At 37.6% G+C, this 22809-nt stretch overlaps 2 protein-coding genes and 1 non-coding gene across 3 annotated transcripts in view; 1 reads left to right on the forward strand and 2 right to left on the reverse strand.

Moving 5' to 3' along the window:
* Positions 1-22809, reverse strand: part of LOC138709337 (uncharacterized) — a 439964-nt gene that overhangs the window by 369933 nt on the left and 47222 nt on the right. The window lies entirely within an intron of this gene.
* The window catches only part of LOC138709338 (nose resistant to fluoxetine protein 6-like), a 77265-nt gene that overhangs the window by 2139 nt on the left and 52317 nt on the right, over positions 1-22809 (forward strand). The window contains exons 2-3 of the mRNA XM_069840037.1: positions 841-1065; positions 18922-19163. Of these exons, the coding sequence (XP_069696138.1) occupies positions 841-1065; positions 18922-19163 (467 nt within the window). The remainder of the gene's footprint in view (positions 1-840; positions 1066-18921; positions 19164-22809) is intronic.
* Positions 10305-10380, reverse strand: TRNAY-GUA (transfer RNA tyrosine (anticodon GUA)). The gene has a single exon. It is a non-coding gene; the product is annotated as a tRNA-Tyr (tRNA).

Below are 22809 nucleotides of genomic sequence, written 5' to 3' on the forward strand. Positions count from 1 at the left end.
AGACAGTAGGTCTAATTATCTCCCCGTCATATATTCTATACAGAGTTCAACCACCTTTTTGTCCAGTACATCTCACTTGACGATATATATCAGAGGAAGAACAATTTGTTTGTGTACATTTGAAGTCTGATTAGTGTAGTATGTTACTAGTCAGCGATGTATGCAATGGAGCCCACCTATCCAATTATCTCATGGCTTAGTTGCCTTATGAGTGATGCCTTCTTGGTGTCACTTATGAGGTTCAAACCTGTCTTCGGACTGTTAACTGAACAACAATAACCATGTTCTATTTAGCTGTACATACCAACGCCAGAACATCTCAAACTTTATTACTGAAATATGTACTATTTAAGGATACGAACTTTGGTCAGCTAAACCTTTAGTTGCGCATCATAAACAGAAAACAGTCAGACCTTTTCTTAGACATCTGAGAAAAAGGTAAAATGAAACTTTGAGACTCATTTCTTCTCTCGCGTTAATTCGTGCAGGTGGTGAACGTTTAAATCTAGTCATTTTGGACAGAACGTCTCAAAATAAGTTATAAACAACAATAACATGTAGCTTTCAAATTTTAAGCCTCTACTGATTTTCATGACATCCAGTTTTCCGATCACAGACCAATATCGGCAAGATTATCGTTTTATGAATCTTAAATTATGAATTTCTTGATTAGTCTTAGTTTAAATAAGTTGTTTGTCCTCAAATAGCACGTATTTGTATTCAGAATTATTTCACTCTTACAAATATTATGCAGTGTACAAATCTGAATGACTCCTGTAATCATTTGCTTCACAGATTAACCTTGTCTATTATGATTCAAGTCGCGTTGTTCCTTTGCAGAGCACGTGGAGGTGAAGGAAGACCCCGCACCCTGCAGTTCCACCCCCAGCCTGGACATGCCTGCGACCGGCTGCCCTAGACTGAAGGAGCGCTCGTTCCATAATTTGTTTGAAACGTTGCCGGTGCTGGCACCCACATCCAATCAGATCCACAACGAGGCTTGCAGGAAACACAGTCGCATCTTCGTGCACCAGCTGAAGCGCTACAAGCTTTGGGCACTACAGAGTAAGTGGCCTGCTTCACTTTACGACCACCTTCACCACCGGACTTCATTTCATAGGAAGCCCAGTAGACCCCTAAGTCTTTATTTGTGTCTTCACTTGAGATGCAATCTTTCTCATTCTAGTCAGTAGTAAAGCCTTCTACTGATAGAGATAAAGTGATTCCTATAATGAAGATGATCATTATCCCATTAACCTCAGTCCTGATTTAATTTGTTACGAAAAATGAACCACACAAAACCAAACTGATTGTTTATAAATTCATTTTGAAATTCCGCTATGATTGAAATATGACACGTAACACAATCAAACTTAGGATCGCCACTAAGAAGTTATCTGTCAGACAAATGGTCGAAAAACAGTACTGTTTTTTAAATTGTTGGTACCCAGCAAATAGCAGGTAGTGTAACGGTATTCATGCAACCTATTTTCTAAATACGTAGATTAAAGCATTTAAGTATCAGGATTAGTGGCGGTTTTACAAAAACAATATTGACGAAATCTGTATAATAAACGTAACATTTATATGGACTTTGTAATTTCACTCTTTACTTTCATAGGCTGGAAGGTGTTCAATGACACAGCTTTTAAGGGACGAATCCTGAGCACAATATAAATGGAAAAGTCCTCTACCGTTTTGTTCCTTTGTGCTTAGATTTCCAAGAAATACGTAATTGTTTTTCATAAGTTTTGATTCCAATGTCATTTAAACATATTACAAAATTTATAAACGTCTTTATTTTAGAGTTCTCAATATTTTGCATAATTTTTTGACAAGTGTACGGTTTAATAGTACACTATCTACCAAAAAGTAATTGGGCACTATTTTTGCCCCTTTAGAACCTCGTGTTACAACCTCTTGTTGCTATAACTGCAGCTACCCTTTCAGGCATGCTCTCCACTAGTTTGTGTAGGATATCCACTGGAATGCGTCGCCATTCCTCTTGCAACATGGCACTCAGTTGGACAATGGAAGTTGGCCGCTGTCTCCCGAGACCTCAATTGCCGGTCCAATTCGTTCCAAAGGTGCTCAATGGGGTTGAGATCAGGACTCTGTGCAGCCCAGTCCAACCGGTGAACATTATTGTCTGCATACCGCTGCATAGTAGCCGCCGAAACATGGGGCCAACTTCCATTGTCCAACAGAGCGCCATGTTCCAAGAGGAATGGCGACGCATTCCAGTGGATATCCTACACAAACTAGTGGAGAGCATGCCTGACAGGGTGGCTGCTGTTATAGCAACAAGAGGTTGTAACACGAGGTTCTAAAGGGGCAAAAATAGTGCCCTATTACTTTTTGGTAAATAGTGTAATTTATAGTATAAGAGAGTAAAATTAGATTTTATCCGCAAGTAGAAAGTTTAATTTCCATGAGCGCATAAAATCTGTTTATTGCTATACAATATTCTAAGTTGTAGACCTTTTCTTTGTAAAGTGTTGTTTGTGAAGAAGTTATAAATGAATGAAAGTACGAATTTTATGGTTGCTAATGTGTTGGTTGTCATGGAAAAAGGTTTTAATTTACAGCAATGAATTAGCACTGTAAATAAATCAATTGCATTGTTTAAGTTGCTAAAGAGATGAAAGATCAGTTTAGATACCAGATATGAATGAAAGTATTTTAACACTTCTAATTATCATTATTAATAATTCACTGTGAGTAATCGACGTTCGACAACGCTGCTACCGAAATCTAGACGTGTGCTTCACACTATGACATGAATACAGCAGGACATAAAGGCAGTCACCTCGTGAAACATATCTGATATATCCTCAATACTGCAAATCGTTGGAAAGTGCTACTGAATTTACTGCGATGTTGCAATTATTTCTAGAAACAAAGTAGATTTCCCACTAAGTACAAATAATTAAATCTAAATTACAAAGGAAAACTCCATTCCTTTTATCTCAAGGATTTACTGTGTGAAGTGACTGTCACTGAACACCTTTCACTCTGTACGAGTAGGAACTGGCCAGCCACGTAATAATGCGTCATTAATTCGACGATAACCACCTGAAATCCGGTGTGGCTTAGTGGATAGAGTGTAAGCATGTAGAGCTGAAAACCCGGGTTGAAATCCCGGTGCCGGAGAGAATTTTTCTCTGTTCCACTCATCCTTCATTATATGATGACGCAGAATTTCTGCACGAAAATATCATATGTACTTAGCACATCGTAATAATATATGATATGCGAAAAATAATCACTTAGTGATTTAAGACGGCGCTTACTCCGTCGGATCCCGGCCACTTAGTCACTCATAACGAGTGCACTTCTGCACATGTGTGGACATAGTGCCACTGTCATACATCTATGACACAGTGCATGAGGGTAGCCACTAGAGGGAACCCAAGAGATGGAACTTAAACTGAGAGGATTCAATCCGACATCGGGATGGGAATCCGGTGTGTCTTAGTGGCTAGAGCGTCAGCACGTAGAGCTTAAAACCCGGGTTCAAATCCTGGTGCCGGAGAGAATTTTTATCTATTCCACTCATCCTTCATCATATGATGACGCAGAATTTCTGCACGGAAATATCATAATTATGTAGGCTACCTCGGTACATCATAATAATATCTGAAATGAATCAAAATTCCATCTTCAAATTTCAAAATGGAATTGACGTCAAGGACAACGGACGCTAATAGAAAATAGACTATCAATCAATTGTAAAATATGTGAAATTAGTGAATATTTGTCTTGCTTGGAACTGGTGAAACTGCCTTGTGTCATAGCAGGACACAAATACTGGCAAGGACGCGTTATCTGTTTATTTCCACAAGCCACGTATAAGTTTAGAAACGGTTTCCCAATTCCCTTAGAGCCTCGGTGCATGTGGCGTCCATTGACCATTATAATTAGCAGCACAGTGCAAGTTGTGAGGGTGCCAAAAGTAACCAACGTCAAGGTCAAGTGACACGAACAGCCCGGGGAAAAGGTGGCGGAGGAAGAGCAGGATGCCGGGGCAATCCCTATCAAGTTGTTGACAACAGTGTTCCTTGATTAGCGAAAGAACTTCGTACCTTTCAATTTACAAGATTACATCTTCCGGCGTTTCTTCTCCTGATGCTACTGTCATGTTTCTCTCCACTCCCTACTCCCTTTATGTGGTAGCTATTAAGTTTGGCTTACGTCCATTTTCGGCTTTCCCCTTCAAAATTCTTTACAGTTCCTTCAGTGGAATAGCGAAAGTCGGAGTGAGACAAGTGACCAACAGGCTTGGAGCTCACATTTTCAGTTTTTCTCAGTCCCGAACTCCCTTGCAAGGACGCGTTTTCGCGTACCTTTTAATATTTCTCCTCCCACTTTCCCCTTTCTCTAATTCATTCGTTCCTTCAATAGAGAACAGAACTGTCTCAGCGAAGTCTTCAGCATCCGGAAGTGTCTCGAATTCCTGCCCTTTGAAACAGAATCGAGCAACTATTAGAGCATTACTCGCAGTTAGAGGACGGCACACTCGTTAAATCTGTTAAATCACACAATTAGATACCGGTACCGTTAATTTAAAATTCAGATAATAATAATTTAATTATACCGGGACATCATTTTATTTTTACTTCAATTTTTATTCTACCTGAGTTTTTTAATGTACTTCACTCCTACCTCCTCTACTAGTACTTCCAACCATCATCCACACAGAACCAAGGCCCCGTATCCAGTCAAAGTAAACAGTAGACTACGGAGTTAGTGAGTACAGTAATTTCCAGAAATACGTTCGCGTTTTCCATTGACGAAAGGGCTTTCATTATTGAATCACATTTTCTCACAGGTACTGTCGTCCGTTTGCGTACGTCGCATCCCGGTTTCCCCCACCCGCTTCTGCTCGCCGCTCTGTAAAGGCTAATGGCTAGGCTGCCTTAGCTCTTTCCTGAAAACAATTTCTGTTATGAATTGGACGTAGACGTAATATTATACAACTGTTCAAAATAACTTAAATAAAAGGGCCTCGTTAAGTGACTGTCACGTGATTTCCCCCTTTCTATGACCATGCGGCAAAACCACTTGGACGGACAGTAGATAGCATCTCTGTATAATTTTATCTTTTCGCATCGGGCAGAAGTGAAGACTGAATTTACAGTACGTAAATACTCTTTTATAGAGTAGGAACTGAAATATTTCAACATGAGTTACTAGTACGAAAGACGAAACTGGTAATTGGAATTAAGTACAATAGTCTATATTGCGATAATATGCACAAAAGAACTGAAGCTTGTATCGAAATGAACGGCCATCATTTTAAAAAATGTATTTAAATATCCATATTATAATTATTTTTCAATTTAACTTCATTCTCTATATTGTACGCTAATGTGCTGTAGCCAGTATAATATACACTGTCTAATGAAAACGTCCAAATGGATAGCTCAGTTCGTGAGTAAAAACACTTATTGTTAATACAGTACTGTATTTTGATTAAACAAAAACCTAATGAAAATTATCAAACTCAAATCGCGACATTTCCTAGTTTACATAAATGGATGAACTACTTTTCTTCCTTCCTATACCTAGTAAAGTGATTAGTTTGTATTTTACGCAGTATCATCGAACTCCAGTCGTGGAAGGGAATAGCAAACGATGTTTCCGGTTTTCAACCGTTAATCCAAAGGTATAGCCAGGTTAATATTAGCAATGTTAGTAAAATGAAATGATGTCCCTGTATATGTTCAAAACACAAAAACAATTTTTAACCTTTTAGTGGTATGTTATGTATTATGCGTTTGTGGTACTGTCTGAAATGAATGTCACACAAGGATTTTTAAAACATATTAAATCACATTTATATAAACGTTATTCGCGTTCAATATATTATGCAAATTTTAAGTCCACTTACATTAGATCAATTAAATATCAATTAACATGGTCGGCCTGGGTGGCGCAGTCGGTAGAGCGCTCGCCTTCTGTGCCCGAGGTTGCGGATTAGATCCCGGCTCAGGTCGATGGCATTGTGCTTAAATGCGACTGGCTCGTGTCAGTAGATTTACTGACAAGCAAAAGAACTCCTGTGGGACAAAATTCCGGTACACCGGCGACGCTGGTATAACCTCGGCAGATGCGAGAGTCGTTAAATAATATATAATTTAAATTTCAATTAGCATGTAGATTCCGAGTTGCAGATTGAAATTCCGTGCAATCATGCACAAAATACGACAAATCTTAAGACATGACTATGCGAACACAGTCAATATTAATCAATTAGTCTGTTAGAAATGTTATAACCACTATATTATGGTTTCTTAGCGTTGGTATTCGTCATTGTATCGCAAGGCATACAAGAGCTTGCTAAATTTATTCAGGCAGGGTCACAGTTTATATACGTATTCAGAGCAAAGAACTTCATCTTCAAAGAGAAAATACTCGCTATTCACATGATGCCGGCTTTACAGGGGGCTATACCTGAAAAACAGATTTGTATAATAGGCTACACGTCACTGTTCGTTAACAGAAAACCAAAATTTAAATCACGCAGAAAAAGTGTGCACTCAATGTTGGGTCTTTGACGTCTTGTCAACCCACTTGAGGTATGAGGATAAAAAGGGAATAATTAAGTCGAGGTCTGGTAGAGTTCCTGGGTAGCTCTCTTGAAATTATTCAGATTTGTATTTAACGGCAAATTCATCACAAAATTACATTTATTTATTTATTTATTTATTTATTTATTTATTTATTTATTTATTTAAGTAAATCCCGTAAAGACAAAGTATATGATTATGTCTCGTGACCAGAATATTGTACGAAATGGAAATATAAAAATTGGAGATTTATCCTTCGAAGAGGTGGAAAAATTCAAATATCTTGGAGCAACAGTAACAAATATAAATGACACTCGGGAGGAAATTAAACGCAGAATAAATATGGCAAATGCCTGTTATTATTCGGTTGAGAAGCTCTTATCATCCAGTCTGCTGTCCAAAAATCTGAAAGTTAGAATTTATAAAACAGTTATATTACCGGTTCTTCTGTATGGTTGTGAAACGTGGACTCCCACTCTGAGAGAGGAACATAGGTTAAGGGTGTTTGAGAATAAGGTGCTAAGGAAAATATTTGGGGCTAAGCGGGATGAAGTTACAGGAGAATGGAGAAAGTTACACAACACAGAACTGCACGCATTGTATTCTTCACCTGACATAATTAGGAACATAAAATCGAGACGTTTGAGATGGGCAGGGCATGTAGCACGTATGGACGAGGGAAAAAGACCTTTAGGGAGGCCGAGACGCAGATGGGAGGATAATATTAAAATGGATTTGAGGGAGGTGGGGTATGATGATAGAGACTGGATTAATCTTGCACAGGATAGGGACCGCTGGCGGGCTTATGTGAGGGCGGCAATGAACCTTCGGGTTCCTTAAAAGCCGTTTGTAAGTAAGTAAATATTTATTTATTTATTTATTTATTTATATATTTATTTATTTATTTATTTAACCTGGTAGAGATAAGGTCAACAGGCCTTCTCTTCCCCTCTACCTCTACATATGTAGACCTATATGAAATTTATATTAATTCAGAGTCCACACCTGTGGAGTAAAGGTTAGCGCGTCTGGCCGCGAAACCAGGTGGCCCGGGTTCGATTCCCGGTCGGGGAAAGTTACCTGGTTGAGGTTTTTTCCGGAGTTTTCCCTCAACCTAATAGGAGCAAATGCTGGGTAACTTTCGGTGCTGGACCCCGGAGTCATTTCACCAGCATTATCACTTTCATCTCATTCAGACTCTAAATAACCTGAGATGTTGATAAAGCATCGTAAAATAACCTACTACTTTTACAGCATTAATTCATACTTTGGACAAGAGCCTGCTAATACAAAAATTATGTAGTGAAAATTAACTCCATGGATTTTCTTCTTGATTTATTTCCATTAGTTAAAATAACGATTGAAGAGTGTACATCAAATGTCTCATAAATTGAGTCAAAGAAACTGATCGTATGACTTATGTTATTGCAATTAAAGTTTCGCAGACAAAAGACACCAAATGCATAAACATTTCTACAATAATTATTTTGTAAACATTAATCTGTGAATGAGATCAAGAAGCAGCATAGCCTGTACAGTATTCTTGTGTAAACATTTGTGATATTCTTACATATGTATGTACAGTATAATATATATTATACTTAACATTTCACTATCAGTTGATATATGACATTTTGTCTCGTTTGTCGATCGCATTATACTGCGTTCTATAATCTCTGATAGACGTAAACGTCGTCTGCAGAGGGAGGGAGAATGATAATATTGCTAGTCAACCAATGACAGTGGTTATAGTCCAGGCTTCTGTTGAAGTTGGGCGGTCTGAAACATTCTGCCTCCTTCCAGCTACAATACAAATCTAGAAAGTGACCTCTGCTATTGGTTTATTACCAATTATCCTTCTCCCTTCCTCCGCCGGCAAAGTTTCCGTCACCTGACAGACACTATGGAACGCAGTATAGTAAGATTAATGTTCTTTGGAGTGAGTATTTTTGGATACGTGACAAATACTTATTAATGTGTTTTCCTAACCTCCTATCCCTATTATAAGGGTTGCAGGATATAAAGAGACCTCCGATATTGCTAATTTTTTGAAATGGCCTATCTACAAGGTGGCTATGGAAGATTGGACAGAAATACGCTTACTTCATCAGTTACTTTAAATGCTACATAATTCGTAGGATAAGAAAACAGTATCATTTAATAACAACCATTTATTTTTAATTTATTTCATTTAAAATTGAAAAAGAGGGAATGAATCGCTTCGTAAAATTAGCCTACAACAATTAATTCCAGGAACGTCCACGATACGATAGAGTTACTTCGTTGTGAAACTTCTCTAAAAAATAGAAGCTCTTTTTATTGTGTAAAACCGAAGTGTCAACAATATAAAATTAAAGAATTGCTCACCTATGAACGATGAATATTTGCTCACACACAAACAAGTGAGTGGGTCTTGGTATGCTCCATGACTAAGCTGCCACGGAATGGGGATCTATTTCAATGGATTACTAACTCTAATATGTCACTGTGTATTTCATTGCCACATGACGCACTTTATCTATTCTACGAAGAATAAAAGCAAGTTGAGTCTTGTCAGTAACGTATATGCTATGATATTTGTAGTAGATGAAGCACCTTTGTGACAATTCTCTACAAGTACTTCTATTTTCCCTATATTATTAATTTCTTTATTACCCCATCCCAGAATCTCATCAGTTCTGAATAGTGTCTTTATTTCAAGGGGATTTTATATAAAGAAAAATTATAAATAACATGCATACGTAATAGACGAACCAGATGAAAACTAATTATTATTATTAATCAATAGACCGCGGAACTTCATGTAATTGCAAGTTTTTATTGGTTTGACATATTGAAAAAGTAATAGTGAATCTTTTCCTTTCGTGGTTTTTACGTTCGAATGAAGCCAACTTTATTTTCATAAATGCATATTTCCCTTTTAAATGTATATATTTTTTATTTTCAATATTTAAATGTATATAATATTAGCATCTTTCCTCGTTTTCCCTAATTTGTTACCTAATTTCGAAATTTCTCTCTGACTGAAATAAGTATAATTTCCAAGAAATGTAAAAATTATGTCAGAAATAAAATCAATAATTATTTAATTACTGTTGAGGACATGAAATTGCCATGACGACAATGGATCTTGTTCCTAGTGTATAAGTTGGGTCGTTTTCCACTTTAGCATGAGGCTAGCTGCTGCTCTGTGTACATACTAGAGATGAACAACGATCGAGAAAACGAGACTAACAGCGCCCGTAAAGCAGAAAACCCGTACGACAATGTTGTCGCGTCCTTGTCGTAAAGAATGGTTGAGTCTTCCGAGACTCGATATTTTGATCAAGTCCCGACATCCCAAAGTCAGCAGTTGTTTATACCTGATTGAAGTTTTATCTACTTTGGCAACTGTTATATATGTATAAACTATCAAGTAGCCTATTTGAAACATTATCTCTACCTTTCAGTGTATAATAATCCGTTCCCCAGTCCTTATTTAATTACTAGGCCCTTATTAAAAGGCTAGGAATTTTCTTTTCATATGTTTGAGATGAATTGTGCAATCTGAAGTAAAAAGATATTAGTGTTATGTTTTATGTTTCTTAGAAATGCCAATTTATTTGAGAATAGTTTCTTTTTCTATTTTCATAACCATAGGTAATATCATAATATAATAGAACCAGATCATTTTGATAACTAAGATACTGTTCTGTTTTGTCTTTTTGTCTCATTTAATTCGAGAAAAATTCGTTCCGGCACCGGGAATCGAACCCGGGACCTCTCAGCTCTACACGCTGAGCGCTCTTTCCAACTGAGCTATGCCGGAACACGATCCACGGTGCCGGCCGAACTCCTCTCGTAATGTTTTACGGCCTTACTACCTGCACTTTAGACAATGTAAGTCATACATGCAGGAGCGCATATTTAAATGACTTTATGGCCATATTCAACCTCTGTTTATGACAACTGCTAACAGTTAATACATCACATATTCATTATATATGAGGTCTCGCCTACCTCATTGAATATTACACGACTACTATGAAGTAGCCAATGTGTATTATCACCATTTAATTCGAGAAAAATTCGTTCCGGCACCGGAAATCGAACCCAGGACCTCTCAGCTCTACATTGGGTACTTCATAGTAGTCGTGTAATATTCAATGAGGTAGGCGAGATCTCATATATAATGAATATGTGATGTATTTATGTTATTTATTTCAATGATGTATGTTATTCAAAGTTACGAAATCTTTCCACGCCGACCAAATTCTATTTCGAGAATGATGAGCGGGACTCGAAGCGCGGCGAGAACGACGAGCCGAGACTCGAAAGACAAATGGAGCGAACACAGCGAGCGAGAGCGGCAGTTAGTTTTGTTCATCTCTAGTACATACTATCCGTGTAAGTGTAATTTTTCAGGCACTAAGGCCAAATACGCGTCGCCTAGATGTCATTCAGACTTTTGGCACTTTCACTGATTTCGTAGAACCAAAAATTATTGTATTAAGACACCTGCGACTATAAAGTCACGTATTGTTGAAATCATGGAACTGTTACGAAGACATCGCTGCTAGTGCGCTCTGATTTCATAGAGACAAAACTAAATGTATTTAAAAACCTGCAACAATGAAGTCTCGTGAAATGTACTCTTCATTTCAACTAGTTTTACTGTACACTCAAGCGAAGAACCAGTACATGATCGATCTGCTTACAAGTTTAACTGCTTACATGCCGGAAGAAAAAGTAACAGAAAAAATTTCTAGAAGAAATGGGTTTCTGAAAAGAAGTATTTTTCTACTGACGGCAAATTCGTCTCCCATAAATTCGCGGTGCACAATAGGCTTCAGTATGGCCGACGTGCAAAGAGTCTTCCCTAACCCACCCCTAGCCACCGTTACCCAACCTAACCTAATCTAATCTAGCACAGGAAGTTTTCTTCGGGAGTTCCGGCATCTCAACAAATTTCTTTCATCATATTTTCATCTCATAGCGGGAGCAGCGTAAATCAGCCTCTACTAGTAAGAAAAAAAATGTTTTCATATAATAATCCACGTCAATTAAGATTTTGTAAACAGGGTTCAATTTCTTTTATTTGTTTCTTTTCGAGCAGTGAAGATTTCTTCAGAAGCAGAGTGACAACAATGGCAAGCATTTCCGGTAGCGCTCTCTGGTATAATTACTGGCAACATACAGTAGAGCCTGAATGAGGTCACACCTGTTTCCGTGCCAATGTGTTTTTTTTTTCTAAGACAAGACAAACTTACTGGGAATCCACATGTATTTTTACTCTAACACGGCATGCACAGAACCATGCTTGGTACAGCCCCAACACCGACAACATCTCATCTGTTGCCCATGGCTGCGGTGTGAAAGACATCTGTCTTCCTTGGTTATACCCGAAAAAAGTCGTTTTATATCGTTTTCGCAGACGAGGTTATTTAAAGTGAGATAATCCGGTAACTTTGTGCTAGGGTTCGGATTTCTCATTTTGCAAACGCGGGTTTCGCTCTCAATGTCGACACGATTTCTCACTCTGCAACACTTAAAGCTGGTCCATAATAAACCGGAAACGGAAACGACAATGAGAACGAGAACGGAAATATTGTTAAAATAAATATATTTAAATGTGAGCATTCACAATTAACGAGAAACTTGCCGGAGCCCGGAAACGGAAACGTGAAGTTTGGCCAAGTTTTAACTTTGCCGTTCTCGTTTCCAATCGCAGCTTACTGGATTCATTCTGGTGCCATCAAAAAGCTATTTTGTCGTCGTATGTTTTGTAACAAGAAGACCGTGACATAATTTCTCCTTCATCTATTGCTTATAATTAGAGGGGCGGATGTTTTTCTTTTTTTTTTTTTTAATTTACAAAGTTATGTTTTCTGTTTTCGTTTTTTTTTCCTTTGTTTTACTTATACTAATACAAACACAACACCCATGCCCGAGGCGGCACTCGAACCCGCAACCCTTCGGACCAAGCGATAAGGACATGCCGTGCCCCTACCGCTTGAGCCATCCGGGCCGGCAGATGTTGATGACCTAAAAATCTACTTAAAATGATCATTAAAATGCCCTTAAACCAATGGAAAAATGACATAAAAATTAAAAGAAAATGGCATTTAAATATTATTCAAAGTACTCACACCACAACTTCTTAAAAATTAGCCACCTTGTTTCAATGACTGCCCTGCAAATCTCGAAGAGGGGAGGCAACTTCCTGGAATTTGGCCAAGACAAAGGAAAAAGGCATGCAAAAAATGAAGATTTTAAGGGAAAACTATAGATTTTAATGAGGATTTACAATGTGTTTCAATCGGTGGTGGTCCATGTCAGTGCCTTCATTCTCCGTCTTATCCTACTTACGTTCTTCACTTTTGTTACCAGATCTTCCAGACTCTGTGACTCTGTGAATGCCAAGGAGTTACAGTATTCGCAATTGCCAAGATTCAACCGAGCACAAAAATCACACTGTGACAAAATCGCTATTATCTGTCGCAGCGATTTTTCCCGCGTTGTCTCAGTTCGGAGCTGTGACGGTAAAATGGTGTTACACTCCACCTCTAACATAGAGAAGTTCCTTTGAGAGCCAAATCTTTCGGAAGATTTCAGTTGGAACAGTTGTCATCTCCAATACAAAATAACATGATGACGCTCTAAATTAAGAATTTGTGTTTTGTTCTATTATTTCTTAATTTGTACAACTTAGAAATATATTGGACAATTCTCTGATATAAGTCAACTCTAAATAATAACATACTCATAACATTACACCCCTCAAATCACTGTGGATTAACTTGTCTTACTATTAGTACAAAAAAAGTAGTTCATCAAAATAGCACAGCTACGAAGTTACACCACAGGGCTATTGTGGAGATCCGGGCCAATGTTAAGGTTATAACGCATTGGCTGAACTTCAAGGGCCACATTTCGTCTACCATAGCCAGACGTGACAAATACGTTACGAAATCTCCTAAATAAATTGAAGAGACAACAATTATATCTATTTATGATTCAGAAAAACACGCAATACCTATGTAGACCTAGTTGTACAGGTATTAGTTAACATTTCAAATAAAATAACTTAACATTTTTAATTCATTTTAAAATAAATTGTTAAAATAAGAAAGTAATAAAGACAAATAATAATAATAATAATAATAATAATAATAATAATAATAATAATAATAATAATAATAATAACAATAATCGTCAAGCATTAAGCATTAAGAAATATTACGGTCTCATGAAGTAGATTTGAATTTGCACTAGACACGAAATACAAGTCACGTGACGCGTTCCATCTTTGAATGATAGTACTGTTGTACACTATCTACCAAAAAGTAATTGGGCACTGTTTTTGTCCCTTTAGAACCTCGTGGTACCATCTCTTGATGCTGTAACAGCAGCCATCTTGTTAGGCTCTCCACTAGTTTGTGTAGGACAAAGAGTTTGTAATACTTACTAGAGACACATACCCGTGAGTGGCAGGCAAGGAAAATGTCACAAATTGAATCGGCTAAAATCCGCCATTAAAGGGAGTGTTTGCGGCGCGAAATTCGGAAACAGTACCACAATACATTGATGTAGCCTGGTGATAGACACTGTTTTAAACATCTTTTACCAAGGATGGATCGTGATGAAATAAAGATGAATGGCAGAGGAGCGCTGTATTTATTGAAGTATTATATGATTCATCTTTGGCGATATTATAAAATCAATTCAATCACCCATATAAGTTTATACTCGGGATAAGTAAATGAAATATTGAATAATGGCAATGCCAACATGAATTTTCAGTATTACCAGTATTGTTTAAGGCCACAATAATAGATAACTACTGTAATATTTAAAATAATCTATATTTTAGTCCTTTCTTGCAAGGGGAGAGAAAGATATATGGTGCTTAGAAAATGTTGTGGTGAAATATGAGATCATCAAAATTCTGGACACCTGATTTAAAACATAACAAGAATAAATTTTTATCATTAAACAATTTATTAATTGTATAGCTGTCAGTACAGGCTTTTTAATGCTGTAGTAGTAATAGGCCTAGTAGTAGTGACATAATAGAGGTCTAGTAGTAGTGGTAATAGTAGGCCTAGTAGTAGTGGTAATAATATGCCTAGTATTGGTGATATTAGTAGGCCTATTAGTAGTGGTAAGAGTAGGCCTAGTATTCGTGGTATTAGTAGGCCTAGTATTGGTGATATTAATAGGCCTAGTAGCAGTGGTAAGAGTAGGTCTAGTATTGATGGTATTAGGAGGCCTAGTATTAGTGATATTAGTAGGCCTATTAGCAGTGGTAAAAGTAGGCTTAGTGTTGATGGTATTAGGAGGCATAGTATTAGTGATATTAGTAGGCCTATTAGCAGTGGTAAGAGTAGGCTTAGTATTGATGGTATTAGGAGGCCTAGTATTAGTGATATTAGTAGGCTTATTAGTAGTGGTAAGAGTAGGTCTAGTATTGATGGTATTAGGAGGCCTAGTATTAGTGATATTAGTAGGCCTATTAATAGTGGTAAGAGTAGGTCTAGTATTGATGGTATTAGTAGGCCTAGTATTAGTGATATTAGTAGGCCTATCAGTAGTGGTAAGAGTAGGTCTGATATTGATGGTATTAGGAGGCCTAGTATTAGTGATATTAGTAGGCCTATTAGTAGTGGTAAGAGTAGGCCTACTATTGGTGATATTAGTAGGCCTAGTATTGGTGGTATTAGTAGGCCTAGTATTGGTGATATTTGTAGGCCTAATATTGGTGGAATTAGTAGGCCTAGTATTTGTGGTATTAAAATGTCTAGTAGTAGTGGTAAGAGTAAGCCTAGTAGTAATAGTTGGCCTAGTATTGGTGATAATAATCGGCCTAATAGTAGTGGTAATAGTATGCCTAGAATTGGTGGTATTAGTAGGCCTGGTGGTGGTGGCGGAGATTGTAATAGTAGGCCTAGTAGTGGTAATAGTAGGCCTAGTAGTAGTAGTAGTAGTAGTAGTAGTAGTAGTAGTAGCAGCCCTAGTAGTAGTGGTATTAGTAGGTCTAATATTTGATATTAATAGGCCTAGTATTTGGTATTAGTAGGCCTAGTAGTAGTGATGGCAAGGCAATTTGTGGTGGTGGTAATAAATTTGTGGCCATCAGCTATATTTTCACGAATAAGCTAGTAGTACCAAACGGAAATCACATGATTTACCTTAATTTATTCTGAAATAAAACAGTTTTATAGAGATACTGTCTGAGGATTTTATTATGCACTTTGCTATTATAATCTACTGTAATATGATGGCACCTAACCGTTACATACATTGTTGAAATCAACCGTATAAACCAGATTAATATGTTTCTGGAAAAAAAATGTTATCCAAGAAATGTTCCGACATTCTGTAAACACATTGAAAGAAGGAACTGCATTTAGAACATTTTTCCAAATATTAAGATATGTATGTTTTCCTGGGCATCCTACAATAGTAAGCTATGTTAGAACAATTATTTGCGGCGCAATATTTCACCATTTTCTTATTATTTCCTTTCAGGTGTACTTATATTTATTCGTACTCCTCAAATAAGCATGAACTGCTCGCACTCCCGGCGAAGCATCAACTCCCTTTAATGGCGGCCGAACATCGGTTCAAATTTGTACGCTAAACTAGCGCCATTGGTGTCTCTAGTTATATATTACAAACTCTTTGGTGTAGGATATCCACTGGAATGCGTCGCCATTCCTCTTGCAACATGACACTCAGTTGGACAATGGAAGTTGGCCCATGTTTCGGCGGCTACTATGCAATGGTATGCAGGCAATAATGTTCACCGGTAGGACCGGCCTGCACAGAGTCCTGATCTCAATCCCACTGAGCACCTTTGGGATGAATTGGACCGTTGATTGAGGTCTCGGGAGATGCGGCCAACTTCCATTGTCCAACTGAGTGCCATGTTGCAAGAGGAATGGCAACGCATTCCAGTGGATATCCTACACAAACTAGTGGAGAGCATGCCTGACAGGGTGGCTGCTGTTATAGCAACAAGAGGTGGTACCACGAGATTCTAAAGGGCAAAAAAAGTGCCCAATTACTTTTTGGTAGATCGTGTATTTAGATAGCTTGGACGGTGTCATGCACAACATTTGAGTAGGGGTGATGTGGAGTGAGTCAGTTTCTCAGCATATTCAGCGGGGCAAGAAAGGGAAGAAGGTGAACTGCATGCATGCTGACTTAAGGGGACTCGTATGACTGTTGTGTATAAGTGAAATAAATGAAGAAATTTTGTTATTACTCTTCAACTTTTGAGTCTATCAATAATTTACCATTTTTACAGCATACACACAATATTCGCAGGTATATTTGGTTTTTAGATTATCTTTCCATCTCATGTACTCGATTTTATAAAAACTTTTAAACCTGAAAAATATTAATTGAATATCAGTTAAAAACATGGGTATTATAGGAACATTTTTCTCATAAAGTACTGGGCCTAGAAGCCTTAAATTTTACATACTCCTATTTCATGTCGTAATGAAGAAGCATGGCCACTTTCACATAGTCATTAAAATCATTATGGATTTTACATCCAGAAAAGTATGAAGAAATATAAAAAATTGTAAATATTTTTTCAGGGTGGAAAATATTTTTTCTATTGAACGAATAATTATTATATTGTGATTAAAATCGCAGCAAATATAGCCAACTGGATTGGAAATATGCTTGAATTTTTAGGAACCTGTAGTGGAAAGGATTTCTTAGAAAAATATTCCTAAAATACCTATGTTTTAAACTTAAATTTAATTAATATTTTTCAGGTTTAATTTTTGTTTTATAAAATCAAGTGTACGAGGTAGAAATATAATCTAAAAACCAAAATATATCTGCTAACATTTTGTGTATGCTGTAAAAATTGTAAATTGATAGATTCAAAAGTTGAAGAGCAATAACAAAATTTCTTCACTTATACACAAGAGGCATAAGCTCAGACTACCCAGTCCCCTTAAGTTACAGCAATGTTGAAAAACATTAGTCACCCACTTGCACTTCATGGGAGAGCACAATTTTTCTACTCACTGCTGTTCAAACACGTACTTTACAAAATGCCGTCTTTTCTTTTCACTCTTCCACTCACAATAAAATAAACTACAATGTTCTTATTGGTTCCATTACGGTACTAATGTTTTCTGTGTCTTTATAATACAATAAAATTCGTTTAATAATTACGTATTTGCTATATTCAGTAGGTAAAATATATATAAAGGGTGTCCCATTTATCTTTTGCACCTATTATAACTGTTTTGTTTGGATAGGTATTGTAATTTTTGTTTTTGAGCATTATGTTAGAACGAGGAGCTAACATGAGTGTAGAGATTTAGTGCATGTAACTACATTATGGTACAAGATACACGTGACGTCATCAATTTTTCAAATAGCACTACAAACATTAATCATGTTACATTGATGACATACTTTAAGACGAGTTCAAAAATGTATCACAATGTCACTCTCCTAATCAATAACAACAACAAAATAAAACAAAAACGTATTTCCAATGTGAGAATGTTATGCTTTGAGAGTCACAGATGATGTTCCAAATGGTGACCGTTCACATTAATGCACATTCGAAGGCGTTCTCCGAAAGACCGTACGACTGCCTGGGGTGTTGCTGGCTGAATGGACACACAAGCCTGTCGAATGCGGTGCTGCATGTCGTCTGCTGTTGTCAGAATGTTCTGGTACACACTGTCCTTTACAGTTCCCCACAGGAAGAAGTCGAGCTGCAACAGGTCCGGAGAACGTGCAGGCCACTGTACGTAGATTGTGACGTCGATAGTTATTGTGGTTTGCTTACATGTTAAGATTTCAAACACACAACACATGACGTGTACGGACGTCAGTAGTCTTTCGTTTTGTGTAAGTTAATGCACAAGATAAATGAGACACCACAATAAACGGCACATTCTGATGACATTCATTTTGCATTTTGTTGTTGTTATTAATAGGGAAGGTGACATTGTGATACATTTTTGAACTCGTCTTAATGTATGTAATGAATGTAACATGATTAAAGTATGTAGTGCTATTTGAAAAATTGATGACGTCATGTGTATCTTGTACCATAATGTAGTTACATGCACCAAATCTCCACACTCATGTTAGCCCCTCGTTCTACTCAAAAACAAAAATTCCAGTACCTATACAAACAAAAAAGTTATAATAGGTGGACAAGATAAGTGGGACACTCTGTATGTATATATGTTAAAATAATGTAAAGAACTAACTAACATGTCGACAGGCATGCTAACAGTTACTCCATAGTGGTATCACAACTGTACTATGTTTATGAGAAACTGAATGGCTGCAGGAATTGATTTAACTTGATTATTTTCAGTGTATGACTCATCAGCCAAGCTGCCTTCCGGAATTCTGAGGGGGAATGTGAACCAGCTGGGAGACTTCGACCAGTGCCTGGCCGTGGGTGATGGGGAAGAATCTCCCAGCATAGACGGCAAGTACTGTCTAGCTTCAGTGGACGTGAGGGCCACAGCCCTGGACAGCAACGACACGGAGACCTTGCACCATGCAGTGGACCTCGCTCAAGCTTATGGCTTCATTAAGAGTTCGCACAGGGACGTACGTTTCATGCGCCAGGCTAGGAAATTTTTATGCTATAGACAGGATATGGCGATCCATATTAAACCAACTTAAATTATCTCTCGACTATTATTTCTAAAGGCAAATTGTGTAGGTGTCCGAAAAGTCCTTCATAGGCGTATTCTCAAAACGTACTCAATATGACCACCGCTGAGATCAAAAAATGTTTGGAAATGGAAACCCATGTTATTTACAACTCGGTGTAATATATAAGCCATAATGGCATGGAATTCTTTTTTCGATCCTCGTTCGTACATGTGTCAGGTCACAAATCTTTACTCGGTATACCCGTGACTTGAGCCCACTCTTTGGATCCTCTGTGAATCCGTAAAGGTGGCGTCGAATAATGCTATTGCTGACGCCAACGTTTCTGGCGCGTGTCCTTGAGTGCAATGCATAATCTGCAAGCATCTGTTAATAGTGTAGCTGAGAATGGTACCACCTCCTATACACGTCACGTCAGAAATCTGCCAACCATTGTTGACGGTCTTACTACCCAGACTGCAGTAAAAGTAAGATACTTGCACTTAACTTTCCCTACGTTGGTGTTTCTGCGGTGTGTCCTTGAGTACAGTGTCCAATCAGTGAGTTTCTGTTGCCACTGCAGCTGAGAACGGTAACTCCTCCTAAATACACGTTACATCAACAATCTGCCAATCACAATTGTCAGCTTTATCGCCCATAGACTGCTACATAGGTAAGACACTCGCACTTAAGGTTCACATTACTTATTTCGCGTGCCAAAAACGGTGGCGCGGCCTATAGAGCATAATGTGGTAAAGTACCATTCTGCATGAACAAGACTGGTCACTCGCCTAGTAAATCCATCTCTGGTATAAACTGATCTAGCAACATCTTCAGGTATGTTTCTCCTGTCACTGTTTCGGAAAAGAAGAATTATTTCATGACACGATCGTATCGATTTCCGTATCATAATGACATAATGCTTTGTTCCTTGTCTCTAGAGTACCAATGTGGGAAGACTATTATATGCTTGTTGACATATTCTATTCACATAAAAGTTTGCCTTGGAGAACAGCACATTCGTAAGAAAATTGTCATCTTTGTCTATCTGATCAAGGAACCATTCACACATTTTCCGACGGTCAGTATTATCTTCAGTCAGATGATTCAGAACCTGTAATTTATATAAATGGAAGTTGTCTTTCTTCGGTATATCATGGATAGTGTTCTCTGATATGTTCAGTTCAAAATTTGAGTGCCGTAAGAACTTCTTTGGACCTTCGTCAGAATGTTTGACGGACTTTCGTTGCGGTGCTTGGACACCCCGATTGCAGTAAGTCGTTTACCAATCCTGTTGTCTTGAATTTCATCAGCGACCGAGCGGCCATGAGTTTCCGCACCTGTCTGTCCGGGTAACATATGAGCCGTTCAGGGCAGAAGTGATAATTGAATAATGAGGTTTAAAGTAAAAGTTCTGTAAAATACAGCGCAAAGTAGCAATTAATATGTCCTTCGTGCTATCCACTGACTACTAATAGTTTAAATAAATTGAATATTAATTGCTACTTTGCGCTGTATTTTACAGAATGTTTACTTTAACCCCCATTACCCATTTCTGACTTATACCACTTCTGTTCTGAACGTCTCATATGTTAAATTCACCAGCTACCTTCCTCTGTGATGAACGTTCATGTTTGTAGAGTAAAATAATTTCAACAAAATTCATTATTATCAACAGGATTAATCTTCAAATTATAAATAGACCTAAATAATAAGCATTATTATACGTTTCTCCTATAATGGACTCTTCGGACACACTGTGAATCCTATAGATTCACAAATTAAAGGAATTTAACAGTAACTGGTGGCAAATAGAGGGGATTTTCAACCTAACCGTGATTTTTAACGAACCTTTCGCATTAAATTTAGTGATTTTCTTAATTCAAACTATACAGAGTGGAAAGGGACTGATCCACCAAAATGTAAGAGATAATTCTACATGTTAAATCTCTAGTGCTCGGGAAAGTGGCACAAGTCGAAAATGTTAATTTTACAGGAGAAGGAAAAAAACTGTCTTCACACTGGTTTATGTCGATTTGATTTTCTTCTGTATGAATTATTGTAATGGGAGAAATACTTATGTCTCTTTTCCCAAGCGAGCAGATGTTCCGTAAGTTGTCAATAAATTATTAAAAAATGTTTGTAGAAACTGACTTATGCCACTTTTTTCAAGCATTGCAGAAATATAACAAGACTTTTATTATACTTTCCCTTCGATGAAGGACAGTTAAGCAGGAAAAAAAATTATCTTTGCCCAGTATTTGCAGCGTTCAATTGAGGTAATGGCCTGATAAAAACGGCTGATTGCTATACAAGCAGACAGATAAAAATAATCTGAACAGTTAATGTCTTTAATCTTTTTTTTTTTTTTTGCAAATTAAAACGTTTAGCCGTGAATTTAAATTGAATAACTGCGGAAATCGTTAAAATAAATCTTGAAACTGAGCGCACTGCCGAGCGTCACCGACCGAGTACAGCAGAAGGAGAAAGGAAGGTAAGGAGTGCAGACCGCGCTTGCTTAGAGTTATTGCAATAGCCGTGATGTGTTACCAGATGCTTCTTAGAAACATAACGATTTCCTCTAAAACGGTTAATGTTAGAGAAAACACTTATTTCGATTTTTCAAATATCTCCTCATGATCTATTACCAGTTACATTTTGGTGCAGAGGTCACCATCCACCCTGTATAGATCATTAGAACTAATTCTTGGCAATCAATTTGTGGGCATAACTCAATTATGAACAAAATAGTTTTAGGAGGTTTTGAATCTAATTTGTAATTTAGCCTTAAATCACCGCCGTTAAAAAAGTGCGTAACTGGCAAATTTTTCTTCCCATGCAGAATAATGCTCACATTTCATGCAATTAAACTCTGAATTTTTCTGCATTTATATATTTAGTTTCTTCCTCCTGTATTTTCTTTTTTCTTATCCATTTTCCCCACTTTGTCTTCTACTTATTTCCTTGCCCTCTTTCTTCTTGTTGTTGACCTTTTTTTTTCTTTTTGTTGATCTTCTCTTCCTTCATCCATCTGGCACTGTCGTCTTCTTCTTCTCCACCGTCTCGCCCTCCGTAAAGCCCGGTTCAGACGGTGCGTGTTTCTGTGATGGATTCCAAGGTGGCTGCGCTGATGGGTAGCCTGCGTGCTCACTTGCTAGAAGTAATGCGCTCTGGTGGCTCCACGGATGGCTAGCTTGATGGAGTTCGAGGGTAGGTTCCTTGCTATTTTTCGTGATGGTTTGTAGGCTGGAACCAAAGATGATCATATAATATCACCACTGAAACCATGTCGCCATGTTCGTTGTTTTCCAACTAAACCTGTTTTTTTTTCTATATTCTTTAGTTTCTAAGAAACAACAATTAAATATCGGACTTTAACTGTTTTGTACTTATGGCTTAATTACTTTATTACTGTTACTACTGTTGATGTAGGACTTTAGTTGTTTTCCACTCACGGTTTAGTTCCTTTTTGACCATGAATGTTGGCAGCAGATGAAACAGCAGATGATTTTCCAATTTGAACTGTGGAAAGAGCCAGCTCCGTGTGAACAACTACCATCACCGTAACCAACACGGGAGCCAGCAAGTGAGCACGCAGGGC

This window comes from Periplaneta americana, chromosome 11, assembly GCF_040183065.1.
Source record: "Periplaneta americana isolate PAMFEO1 chromosome 11, P.americana_PAMFEO1_priV1, whole genome shotgun sequence".
In the NCBI taxonomy this organism is placed as follows: Eukaryota; Metazoa; Arthropoda; class Insecta; order Blattodea; family Blattidae; genus Periplaneta; species Periplaneta americana.